A 19,959-nucleotide genomic window follows, 5' to 3' on the forward strand; every position below is an offset into this window, starting at 1 on the left:
TGCTAAAAAACTTCAGGTGTATCGATTCGCCTTGCGAACAATGAGCAGGAATTCAACCGGATTAGTCCAGTATTTAACGGCTTAACTGTTATTCTCTAAATGTCAACGGTTATCGTATTTCGTATTGCATGAAATCACCCAAGTCTGCGTTAATGCTGAAGAATAAACTCCTGCAATGCGGGAATAATTTTGCTGAAGAACGGAAAATTCAGGGCGAGAAAGAAAAGGGCAAATATAGAGCGTGAATTTGCTGCTGTTAAGATAGCAGTTTGAAATTCGGCAAACAGTGCTATAAAGCAGCGTCTTTTATGCGAGAGATCCAAGAACTTTTGGGTCCTAAAGTAGCGAACACTCCGAAATACCCAATTCCGACAGACATGTCTTTGCTGCCTGCTCGAAATTCCCTCAACTCAACCGTGGTGGCTAAATTTAAACTTTACTACCAGATAAATAGACATGCAAAATTCAATTTTTATGTGCCGTATCCGGACTTTACAACTGAAAAGCGCTGCGAAAGCGTTTCTAAAATTCAATTTTCCTTTGGTCAGACTTAACCCCCTCGCGTTCGTTAAAATGCTGCCCATGTTCCGATTGAATCTGCATCGAACTTTGGCGCATTTTGATGTGGTCTCCACACGAGGGGAGAGATTGAGCTGTTTATTCGGAAAATCGAAAAGAAAAATTCGTGCCAAATGGGAAAAATACTGCGGTTTCGAATTTGTAATTTTCCAGCTTCGACGACGTAGGAGCCGATTTTTAATCAGAGTTCGTGTCGGGTCACGTTTCAATTAGCAGAAGTTTTGTGATAACAGTTGGATAGGAAATGAGGCTTCCAATTTCGCATTAATACGGACAAATCGATAATAACCCGATTGCTGAAATATCGGAAAGTCCAATGGCAGGAGAACCGGAAGGTTGCAAAAATGTACAGGGCGTTAGCGAAACAAGTTTCGTAAATTTAACCGATGATGGCGAAAGCCATTTTAAACAAAAAGGTTGCTCGAAGACCTAATAGGTTTTTTCCAATAAAATATGTTAACGTCGGAAACCGAAAAACTTTGACCAGCTTCGAATTTGAGTGAAATGCTCAAAAACCTACTTGGCAGGTGTTAGTTGTTTGACGTGTAACGAAAGAAGTTACAATTGCTCAGCATTAATATGGCTCAAAGCAATTTAAAATTAATAATACGACTCACCGGTAAAAATAACCTTAAGCGGCAACGTCGCTCTGAACTCTGGACACCTGACCCTTTAAAGGGCCGCCCCACTTAACTTTGCGGGTGAAGCGATAAAGGATCGGATGCGCTGTAAACAGGTCAGTTCAGGTTATTTACTGCGTCAATATCTGAGTTGCGTAGCCATTTGCGTCACGTTGCTCTGTGGTCATCTGCATTTTATCGCACGCCATCCGACATGTCATCCCGTACGAAGACGCATGGCACCGTGGACAAGTGGCGGCCATCGGAGTCCAGCGAGATGGGATAAGATGAAACCACCCTTAACTTTCACATTTGTCACGAACTTCATGTTGTTCCACTCTTTTGATATTTTTAGTGCGAGCTCCTTCTTAATCCCAATGCTTCCTCCGGCATTACGCTCGCCACCTCACCCTCCACCAAGTTAATTCGGGTGAGCCGCACGTGAGTTCGTTCCGAGTCATTAACAGTACTCACGTGAAACTGCATTCTTCACTTCCAGTTGTCGGGCAGTTAAATCATGATTCTGAAGAAAGATGGACGGGAGGAGACGGTCGCAATGATCGGCCTGCCAAATCTCCGAATCTTCGTCTTTGGGATTTTTTTGGGGGGGCTTTCGTGAAAAATTTGGCCTACGCCGCTGGAATTAGAGAAGAAAAATAGTTGCGGTACATTTTCGCCGCCACTGATTATACTAGGAATTTTTGATCGTGTACCGGAAAATTGGTTGAAACACATGCATGGGCACAAATGGTGGACATTCCGAGTGTTTTATGTAGTAAAAACACTAACAAATTTGTGTTTTAGATCGTGATATGACTGGCGCAGAATATGTATGTTGTGCCAGTTAAAGATGACTGTAATAATTTAAAGATAAGCAGCTTTTCAAAACAATAAAACAAGGACCACACAATGTTTCCTTTTTTTGACTATAAAACCCATAGGACTCAGGAAACCCGCGTAAATGCTCCACACCTAGTCCATGCTTCTGCGCGGAGAGGTATCGAACTAAGCACAATGCGACGTTGTCAATTCTTAAAAGAAATTTTTTTGGTTTTCCGGGGAAACGGCTGTATGTGCATCCCCTATAACGAGGATCTTTTTTGTTCAAAAATGATGTTCTCTATCGTTCGTTAAATTTACGAAACTTACTTCACTAACACCCTGCATACGAACTTTTAGCAAGTTGTTACATAATTTCTAAGGATGTAACACACGAGTTGTTGTAAAACTATATTTAGGCAATGTCGCATCGCATTATGAAAATTTTCGTGCATAATCTGAGAGGACACGATACACAAATTCTTACGAAATTCTATTTGCGCATTGTCGCATTGCCTATGAGTTTTTATCGTATAATCTGCGAGGATGCGATACACACGTTTTTGAAAACCGAAATTAAGGCGACGTCACATCGCTTTTTGAAATTTTCGGTGCATAACTTAGAAGGATATGATGCACAAGCTCTTGCAAAAATGCATTTCCGTGCTGTCGCACCGCTTTTTAAAAATGTCGGTACATAATCTGCAAGGATGCGACACACGAATTCTTGCGAAGTTATATATATATATAGATGTTGTCGCATTACCTATTGCATGATGATCCCCCGATAAGGGGGAACTACACACAAACATAAAGGGTTAGAAATAAATATAGCTGCCGGCTCCGCCATTTGTGGCCAACACGAGATACACTGCTGTGATAGACTTGGATCATTAATATTATCTTTCCGGGCCTTTGTGCACCTCTCAGCCCTATTTTTCGGTTTGGTTTATCCCCAATCCAGATGATTTTTCAGGGTTGAAGGAATAGGACTCGCTGGTGACCCAATTAATCCAGGATACTAACCAAGTGATACAGATGTTAAAGAGTGCTTTATCGGATAGATAAAGTTCGAGTGGTGTTCCCGAGCAGAACGTCAAACATTTACTCGACTCGCAGAAGCTAATACAGCTCTATTATTATTGGTAGATTTCCGGGAATTAAACGGAAAAGTTCTAGTTCCTATTAGTTTTATGGGGAATAATGCAAACAGCTTTGAATCATAATGGTGGGAAGTTCACAGCAATATAAATATTCATCAGGTCAAGTGTTTTGATACTTTTACCGGCTGCTCCATTCGAGTAAAAATGAGAATTAAGTGATTAAAAAAATGCTCGACTTGATGCTCACAATTGACGTCTCACCTGTTGAGTGTTGAGAATTATGAACTTGAACTAATCTGACTGATATTTAGCTTTGAATTGCGCCCCTTAGTGGTCCCTCCCCTTTAACAATCCTTCCGCGGAATTGGCATATTAAAAAATCCCAAAAACCCATATACAGTGCGAGTTTCTCACTTGGAATAAATTCAGCAAGTGGAACGATTTTTTTTTCGGAAATATGCTCGGACATGTCCATTTGTATTTTGAACTGCGCTCGTTTTGACGCAAGAAAATTTTCTACAGCGTGTCCCAAAGTTGAGATATCACGTGATTGGCTCTTTTTTTGAATTGAAATAGTAATTTTTTATGACTATACTTAAAAGGCATGTCAAGTTACACATGCGTACAAAATGCCAAATTTTTATTTGTCATTTCAAAAATATTTGACAAACGTCAACTAATTCAAAAAGCGACGAAATCCAATTTAACTCAATAATTTTTCCTCAATGCCCAAAATGTACATTTTCTAACTGACAATACCCTGAACGGGACCGACGCTCGTTTCGAACATTTCTAATTACTCCGAGGGAAATTAGCCTACATTTCTGTCTCATTCGTTCTTGCAAGTCCTCAATATTTTCCGGTTTGGTCTTAAAACTTTGCTCTTCAAGTACTCCGACAAGAAGTAGTCTATAGGTGCTCAATCCGGAGACCTGGGTGGCCATTCAAAGCGTCCCCTCCCACCAATTGCATCTGCCTGGAAATACATAATCCAGATACACAGGTTTTGCGAGAGGAGAAAGCGCGCCGTCTTAGTGAAACCAGATGCTTCTATCCGGGACATCGGTTTCAACTGGATCAGGAAGCAGAGCAACACATGTTTGTTAAACACCTTTTAAACGACAAGGAATTAAAATTTGGCATTTTGTGCGCATGTATCACTTGACGAATCCTTTAAAAATGGCCAATAAAAAAATAGGATTGCCATTTAAAAAAGATAGTCGATGATGTCATATCTTAATTTGGGACATGCTGTATAAAATTTTCTTACATCCCAAATGGCTCGATTCAAAGTACTAACAGAGACGTCCGAGCGTATTTCCGAAAAAAAAACTGTCTTTGATTTACTGAATTTGTTCCCAGTCAGAGATTCGCACTGTATATCCGAAAAGCTGCCTTAGCTTTGACAGCTCAAAGAGTCGTCCACGAAACTGAAACAGTCACAGGACAAATTTGATGGGATCGACACCCCATTCCGGCTAGGGGTTTAATTAACTCGAGGACCCCAAAGATCGGACGCTATTAGACCACTTCAGTTCAGTTCATCCCAACGCAGGCAGAGATTGGAAATGTCCACGTCAAGCGCGTTGGGCCTGCAGGAAAATGCTCCGCCAGCGCCACCTGCCGGCAGCGGCCGATGGCGCCGTAAAAAACGTAGCAACGGTAACGCGGCAACATTGCGCAATGTTGCTACGTTACTGCAACAATATTTTATCGAGTCGTCAAATGTTGCCAAATTTTTTTTTTATGCCCCAGTGGAAATTGCTCTAAACTGGCCTCAGTCGCCAAACAATGAATTTAATTTTCGAATGAAACCGCCGGAGATATAAAAGTACGGAGTCGGGCTTAATAAGTTGGGGGCTAAAAATTAATAACTGGGGAGATTTAATAAAGGCAATAAAAGTGTTTACTCTGGCGAGGAAAGAATTGCGTAGAGAGGGAAGGTCGCAAATTCCGGCTCTTCCTCCTTAAATATTGGCCATAAAAATAATAAAAAAAAAAAGGGATTCAGGGTTCCTGCGAAGATAACCTGTGCCCTACCCAATGAAATAAAGGATAAATAAAGGTCGTGCTCTCAGTAGCTGATGCCATTAGCTTAGACTCAAAACGGATTTCGTCGGTGATAAAAATGGCTTTAAATCGATTTGTGTAGGTATTTACCCAGGCTCCACGTTTTAAGATTAATGCAAAGTTAAGCTCATAAATTTTTCATTGCTCATTATAATGTTACGAGTAATGGTAACCTATAAATTTAACAAAGCGGGACACGCTGCAATATATTCCGCAAAATGAAACGACGGGGATTATATCAAATTCACGAGTTCGGAGCCGGGAGGAACGCCATTCCTGAGAGAGTCGGAATTGACTTATCGGTTGCTGTTTACATTGGGAAAAATCAACTTTTTTTAGGGCAACTTCCGCCACTTCAAACTAAGCTTTGTTCCAGCCATCAAGGCGTCCCTTCTCATCCAGAAATGGTATCGAAGTTACATGGCACGGCTGGAAGTCCGGAGGCGCTACACATGGACGATATTCCAAACGTTGGAATACGCAGGCGAGCAGGATCAGGTTAAGGTCAGTTTAGAAAACTGGATAATTAGGGAATTGGGATAATTTCCGCGACGATCCTCCTTTCGTGAAAGTCGCGCAAGTCGAGACATTCCTTGCCCTTCTGAGTCGCAACAGTAGACGTGTCGCGGAGAGTCTGAGGTCTGCGTGTCAAACGTTGTGATAATTGTAATAACTAGTAACGTGCAGAGACACTGAGCTCACTCGATCTCAGAAAGAGAACAACTATCACCGTCTCGATCTTGCGTGTGTGAGGTATAGTAGCCGTGATACCTACTACCTACTATCGTGACGCAACTCCCGGCCACTTACACGTACGGAATAGCGCGTCAGCGCAACGCCGGCCACCAAGATGGTTGCGCGATAGTTGCTGCCGCGGCGGCAGCAACTATCGCACAACTACCATTGTCCCAACCAGCCTTAAAACTGTGCAATTTGCAGCTGTACAACTTCTTCAACGCCCTCCTGACACACATACCGCAAGCTGTGAACAGGGACGGCTACAACTCCAAAGGGCCCAGCAGATGTTCCTCCTTCGGTAGTATTTTTGTGCGGTAAAGAGTTTGGAGTAATTTTCCCTCAATCAGATAACCTGGATTTGGAGTTTGAGGACGAGTCCCCAGAGGAGGATTTCACATACGACCAAGAAGACAAAAAGGCCTTAAGGCACTTCGGGCTGGAGTTTCCGTATACGGAGGAGAAAATCACGCAGCTGATTGAAATATTCAGGAAGCACCGAGTGAGTAATTGCCGCATGCAGGAATGGGACATAGGCGCAAAACTAATTAATATTAAAGTGAAGTAGTGCGTTGGGTTGTGACAAAAAGGCTTCGCCGATATCAAAACTTGGCCGCACACGTTTTCGGGATATTTTCGTAGTCTCCGGGGCCGGAACCTGCGCGTAGTAATTAATTTCCTTCCAGCATTACAGATTGCCCCCGAAGGTCCTAGCCGACGTCCTGCGAAGGGCCATAACGACCCTTCGGAAGCTGCCCAATATCAACGTGGTCTCGACCGCCCTTTCCAAACAAATTACAGTGTGTGGGGACTTACATGGAAAGTTCGACGACTTGCTCGTCATCCTTCACAAGGTACAGCTCATTCCGATTAGATTTGGTGGGCAGCAAAATCGGTCAATGATTTCGAGCGTAACGATAAGTTGATGGCGCGTCATTACATGGTGACCACGCCACAAGTGCCGTTCCTTCAGATGGACGCCGCCCTTGTGCGGGCCCCTTCGCGGCGAAAATGTTTCCTGCAGGGCACGACTTTTTTTTATTGTTATATCGAGGAAGAGCAGGAAACACTTCACTTAAAGCCGATGAATTTTGACGAGGGGGATATCCGCTTCAGTCATAAAGTCAACAAAAACGGCACTACCCACGTTTCCTTGTCGCACTTCCGCTCCTTTAAAAATTACTTTTTGATCCCGGCCTCAGAACCAAAAGAAAACATTAGGGAACTTAGTTTAGTTGAGAGCTTTTTTGTTCGAAAGATTTATGGAACGTCCCCTTTTTTTGCATTGTTTCATGGCTGTAAATGGGAAATTCTTACGTATTTACGTAGTAAAATTCAAGCTCGCAGTTCTCTGCGGCAATGGCCGTTCATGCCTCATGTTCGCGAGCTAAGCGTATTCTATGCATGTACTTTGCATGCCGACGCTGGAGAACTGAGAGCCTCCATACTGTAAATAAAACGAGGATATTACTTCTGCCATGCGAAAGGGGCCCCAAAAAAGCGTTTGCACATTAACCGGTATTGCGCCCTTTTCCGCAATTTTCGACCTAGAGGAGTTTTCCTCCCCTTTCCCTAGAACGGGCTTCCGTCGGCTGAGAATCCCTACATCTTCAACGGGGACTTCGTCGATCGCGGCAAAAGGGGACTGGAGGTAATCTTAGTGCTACTGCTCTGTCTCATAGCTTTCCCCGGGGGCGTATACTTGAACCGGGGCAACCACGAGGACCACATCATGAATCAAAGGTAAAAAATGGGTCTCAATTAATTTTCGTTAGACACGACCTGGGAGGGTGCGCTGATGAAAAACTCAAGCAGCGTTTCGTCAGCAACGTTGACTGCTTTATTGGCGCACCCTTAATGACTGGCATACATGTACGCCCTTAAAATTTCTTTTATTTAGATACGGCTTTATAAGGGAGATCCAGCTCAAATATCGGGTAAGCAAAGTTCGCATTTCAATACAATCATTACAGATTTGTTGTCGGAGTAACGGCCCTTTAGGGGAGCATTTGACTTAAGGATTTCATTCGAATGCGATTAAGTGTCTCCATTTAAGCCAATTAGCGTAATTTGTGACGTTGGGGCTTTTCGCTTCAGCACACCTCCCAACCCCCGTTTGAATGCGATCGCTGAACTGTGCGGAGAGAGCAACTGCGTATCGATTTAAAAGCGTGAAAGCTCCACTTTGGTGCTAACTTTGGCAAAACAGATGTTATATCATTTCGCATTCGCCAAGATGTCAAGAATGTGTGCCTTGCGGGTCGAGTGCCGATGACGAAATACACTTTGCGTAATTAAAAAAGGATCAATTTCCAGATTACGTAGAATACATATCTGATGATAGTTAACTTGAGAATGTTCGTTTGTGCACGCACACACATCAATCAAGGAAAGAACGGAAAGGAACTTTAAAATAGCATCAAGCACGGGGGCGTTAAAACAGCATTACCTAACTCGTCAAAAGTTAGGTCCTATTAGTACACAACGGGCTTAATCGCTTGCAACACTACCAGGTCCGGAAAATGGAAACTTGATCCCATTAGGGCGGAATTAATCTCCTGTGGGGATGGAATTTTTACTTTCGCTCCGTCACCCGCGGACCTTGTTAAGCTGATTAGGTCTGATTACGCGATGTGATGACCGGCAATGAATGATGTTTTGTTCCAGAAAAACCACGAGCGAATCCTCAAATTGTTCGAGAGCGTGTATCGATGGCTGCCACTTGGGACCATCGTCAACAATCGAGTCTTAATAGTCCATGGAGGGATTTCGGATACCACCGATTTGGAAATGATTCGCAGCCTCGAAAGGGAAAAGGTTGGTACGTGGGCGGTGTACAGGGTGGTTCATCAAAATACGGTCCACCTGAAGTATCTTGAACGGGATTTCTTTCTACGGAAAATGCCGAGACGTGTCAACGTGCCACTTGCCCCCCCGTATCATTTAAGATTCGTGATGGGGTTGGCAAGCCGTTTAAGGGGATGACTCTACACCTACGAATTTATGATCCAAAAATGTCCCCATTAAAAGAAAAATTGACGCGTCTCGGGGTTTTCTGAAGAAAAAAAAATCTATTCGAGACATTTCAGGTGGGCTGTTTTAAATAGACCGCCCTGTATAATGACGTCGGTTTTATGGTGCGCACCAGCCGCATATACAGGACCACCGGTTCTGGAGCCCGACCATGAGAATCAGGGTGACCATTAACGATTAGATGATTCACAATAACCGACGCCTCATCATTGCGCCTCTATGTCTTCTACAGTGTGACTACTTCACATTTAAAGCGTGACGTTTCGATTTTTGACAACCATCCTCAGTTTTTTGTTTTTCTTATCTGCCCCAATTTGAATCTTCACATATTTTTGAATGAAGCTTTTTGTCTCTTTTGCACGTTAAAGTTCAGTCTGGCCGACCTCTCGACTTGAAAAGGGTAACAAAATGCCTTTTTCAACCAAGTTGGAACGATTTTCTATTCGGTCACAGCAATTTAGCCGAGTTCATCAGGCAGGGCGGGGGGAGTCTTGAGAAATGTAAATACCGCCGCTTAAAATTCATAGTACTAAAGCCTTGTCCGTTGAGTGTTCAGGAGATATTCACGACACTATTGGAGCCAAATCGCCATTTTGTACTTTCCAACGTGATATTCCCGGCCGAACGCGAGTTTACCAACCCAGAGATGTGCGGTCATCAAAATGAACATGTCTGGACCGCTGAAAATACACACGGACACAAGCACGATCCGGACTAAACGTATGGGCTGGTTAGTTTGGTTTATTGTTATCACTATACATTTACAAAGACAATTTGGCCGCAAATTGGTATTCGCACTTGCAAACACTTATCTTGTGGACCGCGTCATTTGTCTCAACGGCTCGAACAACCTTTGGTTCCAGCAAGGTGGTGCTCCGCCACCTAACGTCAGGACAGTCGCCGATTATTTGCCTGAAGTATATCCCAATTGGGATATTCGCATTATGGAGACGTACAGCGTGTCCACGCGAAATCTCCCCCCCCCCTCCCCTCCCATTTTTTAATATATTGAAATAGATTTTTTTACTAAAAATGCTTAAGAGAATTCATGTAGTTTTCCAAGATTGTCAGCAGTTTTATATGGGGTATTCAATAAACATGTGCCAACCCAATATTGCATTTTTTGAACAATTCAGCATTACTTATTTTACAAATTTAAATTCTGCGGTATATTCCGAACTCAACGATATACAGTGGTTCAAAAAAGCATTTGTACAGGGGAAAAAAAAATCTGTAAACCGTAATGTTGGGTGGATTTTGTTCGCATTTTGTATAATGAAAGTTCAAATCTAAACTCAGTTGACGTGTTCGAGCAAATTTTGAAAATTTAATTTTTAGAGCGCTCTTCAGGATTTTAAATGAAATTCCGTTTTGAAAACTTCTCGTGCGGTGGAAATTTTTCAATATGGTTTGGATAATCTTGTACAGAGGGTTTTTCTACATATATCCTGAAAATTTGATGGAAGTCGCACCACAAATAAAGGAGTTACAGCCTTTTAAAATTGTCAAAAATATCTAAATTTCATTATTTTGGGTGAAAACCGTCACTTCTTGGCGATTTTAAAAGGCAAAAACTCCCTTATTTACGGTTCGACTTTGATCAAATTTTCGGGACATATGTAGAAACATCCCCTCTACAAGTTTATCCAAACCATATTGAAAAATTTTCACCGCACAAGGAATTTCCCATAGGGAGTTTTTTAAGGCCCTGAAAATCTCTCTAAAAATTAATTTTCAAAAGTTGCTCAAACACGTAAACTGAGTTTAAGTTTGAATTTTAATTATGCTAAATGGGAATAAAATCAATCGAAAATTATGGTTTACAGAATTTTTTTTTGGCTGTGCGAACACTTTTGTAGGTGACTGTATACAGGTACATACATAGGACGTACCGCAAATTTTACAATTATTATTATTATTATTATTATTATAATGATGATGGAAAAAAGAGTGTCAAATATAATAAATGACATCAATCGAACTGATATGTTAACAAAATGCCTACGGAATTTGGAAAAAAGATATCGATTATGAGTTTCACATGGTGAAAGGAACGTTGAATAATACCTATAAAATAATAACAGAAACAAAGGAATAAGTTTATTCTGCGTTATTGTCAATGCATTCAATTTAATTTAATTTCAATGGTAATTATTAATATTAATTATATTCCTGTTGGTTTGAAAATTAAATATTGAGTTTCGAAAATAAAAAATATCTTTTGAAACATTTTTCTCATATTTTAACTAAATTGACAAAATTTAGCATCTTTCGTCTTCAGTATATATCATTTTTATAGTAAATATTGTTTATAAACGCAATAAACTATTGAATTTAATTTTTAGACAATCATCCATACTTTTTTCAAAGATAAACAAGATATATTCGTAGAACATTGCCAGCAAACTATGTTACACGACAGTAAATTTTTGGAAACATTTCAAAATTTATAAAATTTGAAGTATGATATACATATATGTAAACAATATTTTTGCTCACCCTGTGTATAAAATTTCAAGAGAACTATTTTCAACTTGAAGAAGTATCTGTTGTTAAGACGTACCGGTCAAAAAACGATAATTAATTCATTCATTTTACGTAGATAAAAAATTTTTCTTGACCCTTGCACTTTTGCATTTCTTTAATTTGCTCAAGATGTATTTGTTTTGGACTTGCTGAGCGTTATACAAACTTTTACTATTTTTTCTTCTAATTTCAAATATAAAAAAAAAATGTAAGGTGTTAGATTTAGAAAAATGTAAGTTTGCATTGTATCTTTTTTTGCGCACCCCGTATAAATGGCAATATTTTTAAAATGTGCCTTATAAGGTCGCACATATATAAGTGTAAAAACAATTTTCCATCAAAGCTATTAATAAAGCCGCAATCGTCCGAGGCACTCTTATTGGACCACCCTGTATATATATATAATCATTGAATTCGGAATAAAACGCAGAATTTACATATGTGGTGTAAAAAAGTAATGCTTAATATTTCATAAAATGAAACGTCAGGTTGGCACGCGTTTATCAAACATTCTGTATAAAACTTCTGCCTATCTTGAAAAACTACATGAACTTTCAGGTGCTTTTTTTAGGATTCTTTTTTGCCATTTCAATATGTTAAAAAGTCAGAGGGAGGGCGGGACTTTTCGCGTGGACACCCTGTCCATTGGCCGGCGCGTTCACTAGAGCTGTCCCCATTCGATTAATTGGACATGGGCGCGTCGCAGAAGGGGACGATTTTGAATGGGCCCGCCGAATAAACCGAAGAAAAAAACAAAAAAAATTTGATTTTTATAGAGTCGTTTGTTGAATTGCGCAACTCTTCCCCAATTCACCCGATCTCACATTTTTTACGGTAACGGAGATTCGCAGGGACGACCTGAAACGGATAACCTCTATTAGTTTATCACATTAAATGTTAGAGCATTCAGATAACTCGGTTATCTATGAGATCGAGTTAGTCATTGTCCCCTCACCCCTGAAAGGCTTTCATCTCAGCCGGATGTTCGTCGATTAAAGCTCAAGAAGGTTTAACATAATCGATAATCCTACGTCTCAAACGGGCCTGAATTCTCGATACTGCTTAATAAAATTGAGTCCGACTTCAACTGTTAAAGTGATTTCTCTGTAGAAAGGGGGAATTTCCCTCGGCGGCAAAAAGCAAAGTGTCCGCACCTAGAGCAACTCTATTTACTCTTCAAAATTGACAATCCACCGGGAAGTTCGAGCAAAGCCAACAAATGGATTGGTTTTGAAACAATAAACTCCGCTCTGAAAACTAATTAACGAAGAAAACTACTGAGGGCCGAGCCTGTTCCTGCGAATTAAAAACTTTAATGGTCCGATGCCGGACTGTTTTATCCGTTTCTCGTGGCAAATCATCGGATAAGTCAGCTTTATATCCAGACATTCCGGACACGATCCATATAAAATCCCTTCCGGCGAGAGCGTCCGAAATTTACGGTCTGCATTGTGCTGAACGGCGTTATCGTTTACCATAGCGGATTGAAAAGGGAATGTCTTTGCAATCACCGTAAATTGTAAATTATAACTACCGAGGATTGTGCCAGTCATTACAGGGAGTTAGTGAAATAAGTTTGGTAAATTTAACCAATGACGGAGAACATCGTTTTAATTAACAGAAAAGTTCCCTATCTCGAGGGACGTAGATACAACCATCTCCACGGAAAACCAAAAAGAATCTTTTAAGAACTGACAACGTCGCGTTCTGCTTACTTTGATACCTCTCCGCGCAGAAGCGTAAACTAGATATGGAGCATCTACGCGGGTTCTCTGGGTCCAACGGGTTTTATAGTTAACATGCGGCCATTATGTGTTTCTTATTATATTTTTTTGGGAAAGCCGCTTACCTGTAAATTATCGTAGTTATCTTTAATCAGCATTTGGTACGTTCCGCACTTTACGCCGCTCGCATCACCATCGAAAACGCAAATTTGTTATTGTTTTTACTAAATTAAATGTTCGAAATGTTCACCATTTGAGTCTGTGCACGACGACGGCGTTTTAACCCATTTTCCCTTACACGATCAAAAATTCCTGGCATATTCCAAATACGATCAGCGGTGGCGAAAATATTTCGCCGTGACTAATTTTCATCCAAATTTCAGCAGCGTAGGTGAAATTTTTCATGAAACCTCAAAAGAAAAAGTCAAAGGATCTAAGACCCGGAGAACTGGCAGGCCAATCGTTGGGGCCATTTCTCCCCATCCATCTTTCTTCAAAATTATGACAACTTAACGTCAAAAGTACATTTTCACGTGAGTACTGTTAATGACTCGGAATGAACTCACGTGCGGCTCACCCGAATTAACTTGGTGGAGGGTGAGGTGGCGAGCGTAATGCCGGAGGAAGCATTGGGATTAAGAAGGAGCTCGCACTAAAAATATCAAAAGAGTGGAACAACATGCAGTTCGTGACAAATGTGAAAGTTAAGGGTGGTTTCATCTTATCCCATCTCGCTGGACTCCGATGGACGCCACTTGTCCACGGTGCCATGCGTCTTCGTACGGGATGACATGTCGGATGGCGTGCGATAAAATGCAGATGACCACAGAGCAACGTGACGCAAATGGCTACGCAACTCAGATATTGACGCAGTAAATAACCTGAACTGACCTGTTTACAGCGCATCCGATCCTTTATCGCTTCACCCGCAAAGTTAAGTGGGGCGGCCCTTTAAAGGGTCAGGTGTCCAGAGTTCAGAGCGACGTTGCCGCTTAAGGTTATTTTTACCGGTGAGTCGTATTATTAATTTTAAATTGCTTTGAGCCATATTAATGCTGAGCAATTGTAACTTTTTTCGTTACACGTCAAACAACTAACACCTGTCAAGTAGGTTTTTGAGCATTTCACTCAAATTCGAAGCTGGTCAAAGTTTTTCGGTTTCCAACGTTAACATATTTTTTTGGAAAAAACCTATTAGGTCTTCGAGCAACTATTTTGTTTAAAATGGCTTTCGCCATCATCGGTTAAATTTACGAAACTTGTTTCGCTAACACCCTGTATATCCCGTTTTGACCGGATTGCCACGAGATTTGGGGGTGTCGCGAGGCGCTGCAGGCTCTTTTGGCAACCTCCTTTACTGTCCCTCATAAAGTTGCAAGAAACGGCGTCGCGAAGCGCCCACATATCTGAGAAACCATAGGAGATTTTCCAAAGCGATTGATACAGGATTGGAAATCGCTCCGGGGCGATCAATCTTAGGTATTTTTTATGAGGCAACTACTCCGCGTGTTTTCGAGATATCGGCGTTTGGATGTTGAAAAGTGGCAAAAAACGGGCGTGTCCCTTTTTTGGAAAAAATTGATTGGATGAAGGCCGGCTGGAGATTTGTCGGCGGTATTGAAGACTATTACGGTTCACCCTTATAGTACTAAATTATTGCTCTATTACGGACACAAACGTGCTAAAAATCGTGGAAGTGGAGTCACTGCCCTTTTAATGGCCACGAGTAGATGTCTCGATGACTTAGATCAATTGGACAACCATTTAATTTTATATTTCAGCCTTAAAATGGTATTTTTCTACAGTTCCTCTATTATAATCGGTTAATGCATAAATCATTCTAACATTCTCCCCCCGCCTCCCGCTCTCCGAGGAGTCGGCTATGTGACATAATTTTCGGTATCGTCTTTCCTTGTGTGTCTCCTCTCATCTCATCTTTGTTTTAAAACACCCAAACAGCTCGCTTTCACTCCTCCCCCCCAACCCCCATGCATTAAAAATCACTAATTTTACGTTACAAAGTCAGTGTCCACCGTACGAAATAACAGACTTATTAGGTTACATTGGTCGCATCCCGAATTGCCGATTTTCACCTAAAGCTAGTTTCCATGGAGTTCTGCCGAACATTCCAGTCTCTTTCTCTATTTCAACGTGCCCGTGAAAATTCGCTTGCAGTTAATGTTGACAGCATGTTAATAAGGCGGCCCTTAGAACTTCCGGTAACGGATCACTTTGTCACGTCGCCGAGTAGCGTCACTCGGTTGTTCGAAGGACCGAATTGAGAGGATTCATACACAGTGACGATGGAAAGTGTCCATACTTTTGAAGCGTACTTGAATTATCCAGTTTTGATGGCATTTTGCCGCCAAAATTCGAAGTAAAATACATAAAAATCTGTGACATTCCATGTGTATGTCGCATCCTGCTAGGCGGAGAATTCATATCCGTTCGATGTAATATAAGGTTCATAAAGCATCTCAAAGAGCATTATACATAGAGGAACAAATATACCGCATAAATTCGTTAAAAATTGAAGGGAATATTTTTCAGGGAAATGTTGGAACACGTCAAGTATTGTTTTTAGTTGTGTATTGTTCGACGTGACAGACATGTATACAGGGCTAGTCATGTAGTAGGTAAATGTACTTTTGATTTTTTTTTGTTATGGAAACCCGTGAACGTTTTTGAGTTTTTTTGAAAAATTCTGATTATATTTCATGGAAAAATTAAAAAAATTAAAAAAACAGAAATAACGATGGAACCATTAATACCTAAAAAATAACAATATAAATTAGTGCGATCTAATGTATTAAATGTTCTAACTGTGCAGTGTTGACTTCCTGAGAGTAGACAAGCAGGAATTCAAATTCCTCAAACATTTTCCTTACCATTCAAGGAGGTATTTTTAAACTTCTTGAGTGAGTTGATTTTTTAACTCTTGCATATTGTTGGGCTTATTTAAATACACTCTATATGTCAGTCAGCCTCATAAAAAAGTTCATAGGGGCAAGGTCAAGCGACCTAGCAGGCCATTTTAATTGCCATATTGTGCATATATTTTAATAACTCTTGAATTTAGACGTGGGTAGGTTACACAAAGGATATTCAGAATTTCTCAATGAACACAAAAACGTTGCGATATATATGGGGTTCCATAAAAAAAAATGAAAAAATACATTTATCTCCTACATTGGCAACTCTGTATAGGTATGAGAACTCGAGAGATGGCAGAAGAGTTGAACATAACGAATTTAACCGTTTCTCTGCATTTAAAAAAGCTTGGGTACGTTAGCAAATTTGGGTTCCTCACGAATTGAAGGAAATTCACCTCACCCAACGCATTAACATATGCGATCCTTTGCTGAATCGTAACCAAAACGGCCCGCTTCTAAAAAGAGTCATAACGGGCGATGACAAATGGTTTGTCTACGATGACGTCGTAGTCCGAAAACCATCATGGACCAAACAAGATAAACCTGCGCAATCGACGTCCAAAGCCGATATTCATCAAAAGAAGATTTTGCTATCTGTGCGGTGGGACTACAAGGACATTCTTTATTTTGAACTGCTTCCGAGAGACCAAACTATTGATTCGAACGTTTACTGTCGTCGGCTATCGAAATTGAACGAAGAAATCAAAAGAAAACGTCCTGAACTCGCCAATCGCAAAGGGGTACTGATCCATCATGATAACGCCAGACCTCGTACGTCTTTAATAACGCGTCAAAAATTATCGGAACTAAATTGGGAACTGATGCCTCGTCCACCATACAGTCCCGACTTGGCGCCATCAGATTATTATTTGCTTCGTTCTCTTCAAAATCATTTGAATGGTAAAAATTTCGATTCCGATCGAGCCGTTAAAAGTGAGTTAAATCAATTTTTTACTTCTAAAAATCAAGGCTTTTTCGAACGCGGAACTTTCCAACTTGCCGACAGATGGCGACAGGTCATCCACCAAGATGGCCACTACATCGTTGATTAATGTTTATTATTAATATACGCATATTCCCTTTGAAAAAACGTAAAAAATACGACATTAATTATCGAACAACCCAATACGTGCAGAAAAATTGGGTGGCGTTTTCGTGGTAAAATTCGCAGTAAATCATGTCGAAATATGCACAAATTCATTTGTACGTCGAACAGTCTAAATTAGAGAATTCATATGCGTTCAACGTAATTACCCACGCTCGTGAGGTTCAAAAAATTAAAACCCACTGATGTGTATTTAAATATTGACCCCATTTGCAGTTTTTTCCCTTTATTCTGTTTGAGAACAAGGCCGCACCCTCAAGCAGAAGTGGTCCGCAAGAAGGAGAAATTAGCGGTAAAGGGAAGATTTACAGTTAACTGAAACGCGTAGAAGGTGAATATGTAAAACGTGCGTGACGCTCTGGCAGTGCCCCTCCCAATCGCTGAGGAACAGCTCTGATGTCGGACAGAATATGAGGAATGAAGCTGAGTCACCCCTCGGTAATTTAGGGGGAGGGGGGGATTTCGGAGTGTTTCGCTCATTTCACATAGTCGCCTTAGATGTATTTAATTTAACTGTTAATAGTTTGTGAAGAAGGTGACAAATTTGCCCCCGAAACGAGGGTTTGTCGTCGGAGTCCTTAGCAAAAGGATGAACCTTTTTTTCATTTATATTTACCTGAGAAGAGTGAGCAATTCCACGCCTCCAACCACCCCTACTCGCGCCCTTTCAAATGTAATAAAAGGAAAATTGAGCAATCCGCCTCAGACGTATAGAATATATTTGCCACCTCGAGTGTCGCAATCGCGTCTTAAGACTCCCCACCCTCCCGCATCCGCCCCCTCGAAAGATCGGATTTTCGCCCCGTTTTTTTTTCTTCCCTTCTTATTTTTGGTCTGGCAACGACTGGAAATCCCTCTTCAACTGATTAAACTTTACCTTTCCACAGTACATTTCGCTGTTAAGACCGCCGCTCTGCGACAGCTCAGCACCAGGAGCGGACGCCATTAATAAAGTTGAATGGAAACAGGTGAGTTCTGCTATTTATCATTCGACATTATCGTGCTTTTGCCCATAAATCAAATTATTTTAAACGTCCTGATGGCCGGCACGATCGGGGTATACAATCATTATTCGAAATCGAGCTTTATGGAAATCTCTTTTCGTGTTGGAAAAAATAAAAAAAAAAACGCGCTCCCGCAATCCGAACCGTCGGAATAAACGGAATTTGAATAAACAAATACGTACGGAAAACAAACAAATCGTTAGTCTAAATCTCTATCGGATCGCACACCGGCTATGCTGCACTTGAACGTTTAGTTCTGGAAGAGATTTCCATACTTAAGACAGAGAAGTTTCCGAAAGAGGAATCCACGTCTTATGAAACTCAAAGTCTTTAATGACTCCTGCGGAGATAGAAACAAAGTATTCCATGTATATGCATGTTACGCTGTCTGACAATGTAAAAGGTCGATTAGATGTGGCGTAACAACACGAAACGGGCGTTAGCTAGTTTGAGAACAGTTTAGAGGAAAATGGTTTTCCATCTTGAATGCGGAAAAATCAATGCCCTAATAAGTATGCCCGAAGGTTAACGCAACACGGAAGTTATCTTCCGGGCAAGATTGCCGGGACTTTGATCTGTTAGCCCTCAGGCCCGCTTCTGTAACCGAGGCGAGATTGACTTAACACTGAAATCCTCTTACCTGGACAGTGACGGATCCGCATGAAAATCTTCCTCATTTCCATTCCTGAACTTATTCGGTCTTCCTGAAACAGAACTAAGTTTATCCACTTTTGAATGAATGGAAACGAGCAGGGCCATTTAAAGAAAAACTCTTCCATAGTTGTGTTAATGCCCTGCTTTGATGGGCGCTTTAGCAGAGAAGAAGACACCGCGGAGTGAATGCAGCTGCGCAGGCCCGTTTAAAGCCCGCACGGTCTTCAACATTCGCCGGAAATATTAATTTGCATATTACCTATACTGGGTGTTTCAGAATCGCAAGACACTCTTCGAGGTATATCCAGTTCATAATTAATTTGACGGCCGTCAATGTTTTTCAAATCGCAAAGTGTTTCGGCCTTCCCACCCGCACACACATGATAACACTCATAATGAACGTAAGTATGACGTTCCACTCACGCATATCGCTATAGCATACGGGGTGTTTCAAAATTGCACGGCACTATTTGAGGTACGTACAAGATAAAGAATAAAGTTCATAAAAGCACGTGTCCGATCTCGATCGATAGCGGAGCTACAGGGTGTTAAAAGCTTTAAAAAAATCGGTTCTTATTTTATTGCGCTTCAAATTTTACATACGCATTACGTAATACGAGAAGGGATTGCCTCCAACTATCATACAGGGTAGTGCCTTTTCGGAGGTCTCAGGCTATAAAACCAGTTAGAAGAATTTGGCCGTAGGTCGCTGCTAAATTTTAATATGTTTTTTAAGTTCTTCGATCTATTACTTAGATTTTATTTCTCTTGATTTTCGGTCGAATTCTGTTCATTTTCCTCATTAATTTATAAATTCAATCAAATCTACGGACCCCGCGGTTTGACTGAACGGGGCCTGACTGTGAAATCGGTTCAGTTTTACCAAAATAGTATGGAAAAAAATCATGAAATTCCGGGGAAAAACTCGAAAACCTTGGAGTCCGTAGGTTCAATCGAATTTATAAATCAATTAATTTTTGAGGAAACTGAACAGAATTCGTCTAAAAATCAAGAGAGGTAAACTTTGAATTGTAGATTGAAAAACTTAAAAAAA

At 40.9% G+C, this 19,959-nt stretch overlaps 1 protein-coding gene across 2 annotated transcripts in view; it reads left to right on the forward strand.

Annotated features, from left to right (window-relative positions):
* rdgC (retinal degeneration C) overlaps nucleotides 1-19,959 on the forward strand; it is a 31,928-nt gene that overhangs the window by 2,120 nt on the left and 9,849 nt on the right. For both annotated transcript variants that reach the window (XM_066290349.1, XM_066290350.1), the window contains 8 exons: nucleotides 5,568-5,695; nucleotides 6,131-6,227; nucleotides 6,277-6,428; nucleotides 6,613-6,780; nucleotides 7,503-7,669; nucleotides 7,827-7,863; nucleotides 8,594-8,743; nucleotides 18,135-18,215. In XM_066290349.1, coding sequence (XP_066146446.1) covers nucleotides 5,568-5,695; nucleotides 6,131-6,227; nucleotides 6,277-6,428; nucleotides 6,613-6,780; nucleotides 7,503-7,669; nucleotides 7,827-7,863; nucleotides 8,594-8,743; nucleotides 18,135-18,215 — 980 coding nt within the window. The remainder of the gene's footprint in view (nucleotides 1-5,567; nucleotides 5,696-6,130; nucleotides 6,228-6,276; nucleotides 6,429-6,612; nucleotides 6,781-7,502; nucleotides 7,670-7,826; nucleotides 7,864-8,593; nucleotides 8,744-18,134; nucleotides 18,216-19,959) is intronic.

This window comes from Euwallacea fornicatus, chromosome 15, assembly GCF_040115645.1.
Source record: "Euwallacea fornicatus isolate EFF26 chromosome 15, ASM4011564v1, whole genome shotgun sequence".
NCBI classification, from domain to species: domain Eukaryota; kingdom Metazoa; phylum Arthropoda; class Insecta; order Coleoptera; family Curculionidae; genus Euwallacea; species Euwallacea fornicatus.